The sequence below is a fragment of the Hyperoodon ampullatus genome (assembly GCF_949752795.1).
Source record: "Hyperoodon ampullatus genome assembly, chromosome: 5".
Classification (NCBI taxonomy): Eukaryota; Metazoa; Chordata; class Mammalia; order Artiodactyla; family Ziphiidae; genus Hyperoodon; species Hyperoodon ampullatus.
In genome coordinates, this window is record NC_136918.1 from 128,448,373 (window position 1) to 128,458,015 (window position 9,643).

General features: G+C 47.8%; 1 protein-coding gene across 1 annotated transcript; it reads right to left on the reverse strand.

The window, feature by feature from the left end:
- Positions 1-1,503: 1,503 nt before the first annotated feature.
- ADAMTS1 (ADAM metallopeptidase with thrombospondin type 1 motif 1) lies at positions 1,504-8,951 on the reverse strand (the record flags this gene model as incomplete). Its single annotated transcript, XM_079705533.1, has 9 exons — positions 8,264-8,951; positions 6,290-6,636; positions 5,805-5,937; positions 5,249-5,416; positions 4,524-4,810; positions 4,114-4,300; positions 3,849-4,024; positions 2,374-2,549; positions 1,504-2,203 (listed from the first exon to the last, which is right to left on the reverse strand). The coding sequence occupies exons 1-9, from the start codon at positions 8,910-8,912 to the stop codon at positions 1,504-1,506; spliced, it is 2,823 nt and encodes a 940-aa protein (XP_079561659.1). The 5' UTR covers positions 8,913-8,951.
- Between the last annotated feature and the right edge of the window lie 692 nt (positions 8,952-9,643).

Here is a 9,643-nt window from a genome sequence, read left to right on the forward strand (position 1 = left end):
AGCAGAAATTAACACATTATTGTAAAGCAATTATACTCCAATAAAGATGTTTTAAAAAAATGTATGCAATGAAACATTTTTATCAGTGTTAAAAAGGTAATAAACCAGACATTTTTAAAACAAAACAAACAAAAATTCAAAATCTGTGTTTCAGATTTCCTACCCAGGAATTAATTCCCATTAAAAAAAATAGACACATGTTCAAAAAGTGTCCTTTTATTATTTCCTAGTAACATATATTGTATAAATACTCTATTTTTATATGACCTTTTACAAAAGCGATATAACTTAAAAGTTTTATCATTAGAAAGAAATGTATAAAAATAAATATGTTATTATAGGCATTTATTACAAACTATAGTCCTTCTTAGAAGGAACACACAGACCAATACTTATAAAGTACATAGAATTTATAGTAACATATTTTACTATATACATATGGAAAAAAGTCATTTTCTTTCATAGTAGAAGAGCTGAACAGACATTCACCAGGATATGACTGTTGGACCAGCTGCTGGGGATGGACCCGCTACCCCTCAGTAGCCTCCCCACCGTGAGATGTGTGTTCTCAATGTCCCCAAACACTGGGGACCCCCTTGTACACACCCCATTCTTGTTCTGGCATTACATTCTTTTTGTGTGATCTTACTTTCTTCAGACAAAAACTGTTGTTTTTTTTTTTTTTCCACATCCACATTCCTTAAGTAGGCTTACATCAGGAGGAAAGAAATGTAGGAGGTACTCAGATCAACGGGCCTCCCCTAGCTTTTACCAGCATCTGATACATCACTGCTTTTCTTCCCCTTGTAGACTTAATGCTGTTTTTTACAAATACATGGAATTGTTTCTTCGTCAAAATGAATTCACAAATAAAGACACAATAACAGCACAAGAAAGGAAAGATGGAGTCATTTGAGTCACTGGACGTTGCTAAGCATTTCTCATGCTGGACAGTCCTGAATTCTTAACTCTCAGCAGAAGAGATGGCATAAACATTCTCTGAAACCACAGCAGTTAGGAACAGTGATGGTCAAAGATCCTATGTGTATTCCTTTCTCCCTCCATAGGTAGTGAGGTAAAGTAAGCCACATCTTAAACCAAAAATCTCATCTTCCTCCTGCTTTTCATTTCCCAACCTCCATGATACAAAGTATTTCATCAGTACCAGGAAACAGGGATTGTAATATTTCTTACACTTACTTTGACAATTGTTTCTATTTTTGTAAAAACTTGTCATAGACTTAACAAAAGAAATAATAACGCCCTGGGGCTTTCTCATGCTATCTTATTGGTCAGTTATTAATGATCCTCATAAACTACCCTATCAATTTTGTAACTGGAAGGCAGTTCTGATGATCTAACTTCTTTTCTACCTACCTGTACCTCCCAACTCATCGGCACACCTCATTGATCATCGGCAAGGTGCACTGGATTCCTCCAGCCTTCTTGATTTCAGTGCATCAGCCCTTCCCCACTGCCTTTTTCCCTCAACACTGCCCCTGCTTAACTGCATTCTGCCATTGTGCAAAAGTCTATGTAATGTTTAGGTTTCTTTAAAGGATCGCAGCTCTCGTGAGACAACACACCCCCATCATGGGACAGACACTGCAAGGTTCTCTTCTTGTAACCCTTCCCGCAAGTCTTGGAACATGGCGACCAATCCCCCAGCTGCCAGAGGGGGCAAGGCAGGTCCGCACAAGGTCTGGTGCTGGCCGGCTTCACTTCCTTTGCACACTCTGAAGCGGGCTGCCCATTGATGTCTCGGCACTCCACCAGCCTTCTCTGTACACCCTGTCCACATGACTTGGAACATTCGCCCCACTCTTCAATGACCCATTCAGAGAAAGTAGGGATGGCGTTGAAAGATTCCTTCTTCTTCTTCACGAAATACGTGTATTTAATTTTCGGTCGAAGGGCATTGCCCACTGTCAGGACTTGGATGGTTAAGGGCTCCTTGAGAGGGCTAAAGCTTCTAATTCTTTCCAATGCTGCAGAGGAGCCACTGTATCTCAAGACACTACCTTTGTACGTGATGTCTTGCTCTAAAGTGGACAAAGTGAAGTCGCCATTCAGGATATATGTGCCATCGGCAGCTTTGATGGCAAGGTAGCTTCCATTATTTCTGGATCCCCTCTGATTCCGTTGTTTCACTTCAATGTTTGTGGCTCCGGTTGGAATTGTGACGATATCGTGGTAGCCAGGTCTGCAGACAAGGAAAACAGATATAAAAATCTCTCATTCACCAGCTAATCATATAATCAATACTTAGCTTGAAACACCAGGTAATCATTTAAGAATGTAATTTTTACCAGACCTGTAAAAAGTTACATCGAAATGATAAGACCTTTGGGAGTATGGCATTTTAACACTTACTTTGCCCTAGTAACTGATCCTGATATTTTCTTGCACGTAGATCCATTTCCTCCACAAATGCCACATTTATCGAACTTCTTTTTGGAGTCTATGATGCGATCACAACCAGCTTTTACACACTGTCCTTGCACGCAGACAGAGGTGGAATCTGGGCTACAAGGAGTGCCATCTACCACCTGAAAAAGGAAGGGCACGTACCTGGTGTCACACATTAACAAGGGCAAGAGATGATGCTAGGATAGTTCTGAAAGTTTTCTTCATTAACATTACATCTTTGCTTTCCTGACTATCAAAATTAAAATAGTACTCTATAACACGGCACACACTACCCTTCTCTTTGGCTTTTTTTTCCATCTGAAAATATTATAAATATTTTGATTATTTGTATCCTATCTCACTTTTAGCTAAGGTCAACAAAAGCAGAGTTTTTTGTCAATTTGCTTACTGCTGTATCCCCAGTATCTAGAATACTACCTGGCAATAACAGGTGCTGAATAAATCACTTGAATGTTGAATCTGCAACTGAAGACTGTTTTCATAGCCCACAGTGATAATGACACATGATAATTTCAACCAAATTCAATTCCATTTTCTACCTCAGAGCCAGATTCATCTCCTCAGCAAAACAATGCTTCCATTAGTTCAGTATATGTTCTCAAACACAAGAGCTCTCAATGCTCAGACTTTCATTTTAATAAGCCCATTTGCACATACTACTGCTAGTCACCCAGTGACAAGTACTTCGGGCCACACCTGAACTATTTTCCAAAACCACTGGATGGTTTCCATGTTAACACATACTTTACCTAACCATGGGTAAAGGGCTTTTCTTCACATATAGGAGTAATAATAAACCATTGCAAGAATCATAAGCACTGGATTCAAGCTTCATTCATAACCCAAAACAGCACCAAACTCAAAGCAAGCAGTTGCCAATGTATCTAGAAGCAAAGCAGTTCTAACCTGAAATTGAACACGTTAATATATAAATTAGGGCTTCCCTGGTGGCGCAGTGGTTAAGAATCTGCCTGAAAATGCAGGGGACATGGGTTCGAGCCCTGGTCCGGGAAGATCCCACATGCCGCAGAGCAACTAAACTCGTGTGCCACAACTACTGAGCCTGCACTCTAGAGCCTGCGAGCCACAACTACTGAAACCCGCATGCCACAACTACTGAAGTTCTCGCACCTAGAGCCCGTGCTTCGCAATAAGAAAAGCCACTGCAATGAGAAACCCACGCACTGCAACAAAGAATAGCCCCTGCTCGCTGCAACTAGAGGAAGCCCGCGCACAGCAACAAAGACCCAATGCAGCCATAAATAATAAATAAATTAAAAGCTCAGCTTTATATATATAAATATATAAATATATATATATATATATATAAATTAAAGAAAGTACAACAGAGCTGGCATGAAAAGGGAGCAAGCTAAGGCCTTGTTTCTTAGGCAAAAAATCTGAAGAAAAGTCACTACCTTGGGCTGCAAAACGAAGAAGTAACCAATGCCTTTGGCTTGACAGATGAGCTTGCACCTGTCCTTGGGTGAGACTCCTGCGTACTTGGGTGTCCACTCCACCGCGGGCCCGCTCCCAAAGGAAGCTTTGGAGAATTCATTGTGTGCCTCACACTGTTCCTCTCTAAAGGTTTTTCCTGGAAATAGAAGGAGACGATGGTGTTATCCGTTTCCGGTCTTCAACCACCCGTTTGCAGCGCATCCTTTTCACCTTCTCTCTACTCACCATTATTCTCTGGACAGTCCTCAATATTGCAGGACCTGTAGCGCACGCGCTTGCCCTCGCAGTACTTCCCTCCATTTTTTGGGATCGGGTTGTCACACTCCCTCATTGTATACTGAACTCCTCCACCACACGTTCTTGAACAGTCTCCCCAGGGCCCCCACGGCCCCCAGCTTCCGTGAACAGGAGTCTAAATGGAGACACAAATGATCAGCGTTAGAAACCTCTACGGAGACCTTTTCAGGAAATAGAAGAGAAAGACATGGGACAAAGAATCAATAATACGACTCTATCCTGTATCCCTGCGAGAGCCCACAGGTCAGGATGCTAACGTGATATCTAATGTTTTAGCATCACTTGGTCTCTTTCAATTCTGAATTTTAAAGGAGCGTGTGTTGCAGTGGAAAACTCACATCAAAATGCTTCTTGTCAGTCTTGTTCACACACTTGCCGTTGACACACCATTTCCCTTCTCCACAGCTGGTGCCGTCGGCCCAGGGGAAGTGTTTGGTCTGGCACACCAGCAATCCGCCAGAGGTGCCTGTGCACCAGAGGGTCGTGCACGTGCTGGCCGCATCCGGGCAGTGTTTGGACTCATCCCCAAATGTAAACTGGCACTGCCGGTTGGCATCGTACAAGGTCCCGGGGAGATCAGAGGGGAGCTGTATGGGGCTCTGGGGCTTGTCCATCAAACATTCGCCTGCAAGGAAAAATGCCAATGAATATTAAGAAATAGCAAATTAAAGCATGCAGGGGGTAGATCAGTTTCAGAAAATACTTACCAAAAGCAATAATATATAGCGAAGCGATTTGAAAGCTGAAGAGTTTGGGGGGAGAATGTCAGAGAGATTTAAACTATCATTAAGATATTATTCTCAATGGGATATTTCTGCATTAACAATGACAGGAAATCATTGTTCTGCTAAAAACTTAAGTTAATGTACTCTGGGAGCTACCTGACCAGAAGCACTATCTTTTACTGGAAATTAAGATCTAAAAATGCATGCGGTTGACAATGAAAGTCATTTTGAAGGAGGGAAAATAAAAAGGACAGAAAAGAAAGAAAGAGCTGGTTTCACTAGTACCCTACATGTGGATGGTTGGATAACATCTAGAAAGAGTAGCTGGAGCATCTTACCATGACCATTATCCAGAAATGATGTAATCATGTAAGCACTGCAAGGAGACCAGGGCTGGCTGCGGTCCAAATTGGAAAGCATTGACGCCATCATGTGGGAATCCCGGTTGACACCATTAATGCTGGCACATTGCTTTGCATCATCATGTGGCATGTTAAACACGTGGCCTAAGAAGACATCCGAAACCCACGTTAAAATACAGGTCATTTGCAGCATTTTTTTTCCCCAACAGGGATTCATTTGTCTCAAAGTGATATTTCTAGAGGAAGAAATGTGTTTTGGAGATAATCTATTTTAGAGACAATGTCTACTTTTCACAGGGTGTAAACAAACATGTAAATTTCCAAATGTGTCCATAGCTCCTACTATCTTATTTTGCACTCTAACAAAAATGACCATGTTGAGAAGAGTGGAAAACTATTTTCTGCAGTTTCTAGGGAGATTTGGCACCTTAAAAGAGCAATATAACCTGCAGACTCTCCCTCTTAAATTAATACATAATTTATCAATTTGAATTCATGAATTGGGCTAACTCTCACTCTAAAACAGACTCACCTAATTCGTGGGTTGTGGTGAAGGCAGCTTGTAAGCCATCATCTTCTATGACCGAGCAGCTTCTGCTGGGATCACACACAGTTCCAACATCTGCCATCCCAAGAGTATCACATGTCTGGGCGCCACACAGGTCCTACAAGGAGCAAAGGTATGTCCGTATTAACAGAGACAGAGCACGAACCTTGTGATCTAACTTTTTGGCAGGGTGTAACTTCACATGTGCTTTAGGGCATCTACATTCATTGTTGTTGAGCCGTTCTTTTAGGAGTACTCTGTGTGACTTTAAGATTTTCCCCAATGCTATTCAAATAAGACTGTGAAACTTGAGATATTAAAATATTAAAAGGAATAAGGAAGATTAATCATGGTAGCCAATTAAAAAATATAAGTGCAAAAATATTGGTAAAATGCCTTACATACGTTTGCTTATTACAAAACTGATTCGCAAGAGAATACTCTCATCATTGGCAATGTCTTCTTCTCACCTGTCTGGTGAAAAGAATCGCAGTGTCATAGTGATCTGCATCCCGGTCACTGGGTGGGTTGTGCTGCTTTTGCCAGTTGCAGAAGTTCCGCAGAGTGAGGGCGGCGTTGGAAGTCACTTCTGGCCCCTTCTGCTCCTCATAGATGACCAGGATCTTCACTACCACCAGGCTAACTGAATTCCGAATGCTGGGGTGTTTGTATAACCGGGCCGCCACCGAGAACAAGGTGAGAAGGTAGTGCTTTAGCCCACTGCCGTGGAACTCTGCCATGGACTGGTCAGCCACAAGCATAGTTTCCACATAGCGGGGGCTGGACACAAATCGCTTCTTTCTTAGGCTTCTAGTTCCTGTAAAGACACAAGGAAGATAGTTTGTTCATGGGCAGTTTAGCCAAGGATAGTTACCTTCCCAGAGTATATAAAGAAAGCCTAACCAGTCAAAGAAAATAATACAAAAATATACCTGGAGCAACAATAACAAAAATATTTGCATTTCTTTTCACCGAAAATGTTATTTTTAAAGTTTTCTCCTTTACTGTAAATAAAAAAGGCCATGTGCTCCTCTGAGGGGCGTCAGGTCAGGCTTTTTTTTTTTTTTTTTTTTTTGAGCAGGATTTCTTTTGTCCTCTCTGAGATCATACAATCTGAAAAAGGCAGTGTGCGCAACCATTCTCCCCAGCTGTAGTAAAATCTTGGAGCAAGGTGGGCAGGCAGAGCCCCTGAGTCACTCTTTCACAGGCCAGGAATCAAATCCTGAATGAGATCATCGGGCTCCACGTGGAAGGCCCAGGACTGGGCTGTGGCCTCTGCCGAGGGGCCGGGCCTGAAGGAATCTCAGCCTGCACTGCACTGCTCGCTCGTTCCACGGGTCCCTGCCGTGGTCTGCTCTTGCCAAATCCGGGCACAAGGACCACCCAGTCTGCCAAGCAGCCGACTGCCCCACTCCCACCACCCCAGGGAAATAAGTTCCTGCTTCGGACCACGGGGCCACGGCTGATTGTTTCGAAAAGAGCCCTCTGACTCCTGACTGAGACCCAGCCCCCAGGGACGTTCTACACTGGGCTCTGACCACGTAACCGCTTCAAGGAGCGGACGTACAGGGGTGAAGAGGAACATTTTACAAGCCACGTGAGAAAGTTCAAGAAAGAAACAAGGCACCCCAGTGAGTGACAGAATGAAAAGAACTAGACAGGAAGCACTGCACACAACCGAGAGAAACAGGGGAAGGCGGAGCAGGAAGGATCACCGGTGACTAACTTTCAACAGTGCTTCCGAGCAGAATTATGGCCGCGAGAGGGAGCGCAAAGTGGGAGGCTCGGAGAGGCGGGGCGAGCCGGGCAGAGACCTCCCAAGCAGGTTCTGCAGAGGGGCCCCGCCACCGCCAGCCGGTCGGGGTCAGACTCTTAAAGGGGGGAAGGGAACAGAGGCCAGTAGAACAGGGATCGTAGCGCAGCTGTCCAGGCTCGCGGGCTGCACATTCTGAGGTCACTATCCCTCCTCCCCCCTCCATCTCTGCCCTCCTCTGGGCTCAGGGTGCGCGAACAGGCAGCGGTTACAAAACTAAGCGCGAAGCTGCAACTCGACCAAAGGACACGTGCACAATTGTTAAAAAGAAATGAACAAGGTGGAAAGAAGTCGCACAAGCTCACATTCAACTAAAGTGGGGGCCATTGGGTTACCAGCTCTCCCTTCCGGATCAACGCTTCTCCTTAGCAGAAACATCATTGATAACTTCTGTCCTGTCTTGATCATTCATTATTAGGGCAAATGGAATTAACTGCTCCAGCAGGCTTTGGTTAGTTCACCACCCCAAAGCTTAAGCCGCATTCCCTCCACACCACGTCTCCGTCCTGTCCGCAGACATAGGCTCGCGTCTGCGAACAGGACTCTACCCTCAAGTCGCGCAGCACAGAGAAGGTAGGGAGAGGGAGATGAATGGAGAGACAAGTGGGAACCACTCTTCTGGGAATGATACCTGTTGGCTGTCCCGTGCGCTGTGTCGTTCGGTCCCGCGATGGCCCCTCCGCCGTGGCGTGTTCGCCCTCCGACCCCGCTACCCCCGCGAGCTGCGTCTCGTCGTCCAGGACCCCGCACCTGGCGCCGCCGCCACCCCGCCGCCTCCGCCGCAAGAGATGGAACTGGGGCCGCGCCGGAGGCTCCTCCCCGGCTGCGGCGGCGGGAGCGGGCTGGATGAAGTACTCCTCGCCCTGCAGGTAGAAGGCGCCGCGCACGCCCTCGCAGAGGCTGAGAGCGGCGGCGGAGCTGGGGTCGCCGTTCACCGTGCCAGAGTAGAAGCAGTGCGCCAGGTCGCCAACGGGATCAGAACGCGACGCGTCGGGCCCGGATCTGCGCCCCACCGTCTGGAGCGTGAAGCCGGGGGCCAGGAAGCCGCGGTCCGGCTGCAGCTCCAGCAGCAGCTGCCGGCCGAAGGCGTCCAGGCGGAGGTGCGTGGTCCTGTGTCCTGGGTCGCGCTCCGGTGCCAGGAGCACCAGCTCCTCCTCCTCCTCGGTGGGGCGCCCGCGCACGCCCGGCACGACCAGCAGCGCTGAGGCCGCGGCGAGCAGCAGCCGCAGCAGCACGGGCGCAGGCTGCGAGCCTCGAGACCGTCGCGCCGTGTTCCCCATGTCGCCTCCTGCCGTGCGCCTTCTGAACCCCGCGGGGACCGCTCGCGGCACCCGAGTCCCGGGAGGCACCGCGCGCCGCCGCGCACTGAGCGAAGGGGCTATTGTTCGGGTCCGGAGCGCAGAGCCTCGCTGGCCTGCCTCGGGATTGTTAAAATTAACAATTGCTATGATTCTTGGAAAGTGCGCGCAGAGCCAGCCGCAGATGGGGCTCCCGGAGTCACTAGAGAGGAGGCGCTGCAGTTCTGCCGGCGCGCGGGAAGTTTTTCTTCTAGCGAACAGCTGGAGGCACCGCGCAGCAGGCTCTGGCGGGGTGGCTGATGCGGAGACACGGAGCGCCCTGGGACGCCTCCGGGAGAGGGGCGACGGGCCACACGAGGATCGGCGCCTGGAGCTCCTCACTTCGGCCTCCGCCTCGGTCGCGGTGCACCTCGCTCTGCGCTGGGCTCTGTCCTCTCGGCCCTACTGCGCGCCCTGGCTATGCAAAGGCCCCAGGCTCTGAGCCGCTTTCCAGCGAGTGCAAGAACGGGGCAGCCCGGGCCGCCTTTTTATAGTCTTTGAATATGTCTCCGCCCACCCCCCCCTTACCCCCTTTCTCCTCCCTCTTGGCCGCCTTTCTATCCCCGGGACGCCGCCCCCTGAACTCAGTCGGAGCGAAACCGCGCTCTGCGCCGCGGGCCTGGGCGGGGGAGGGGGCGGCCTCCGCTCTGGCTCGGCGCCACTGGCTCGTCAGT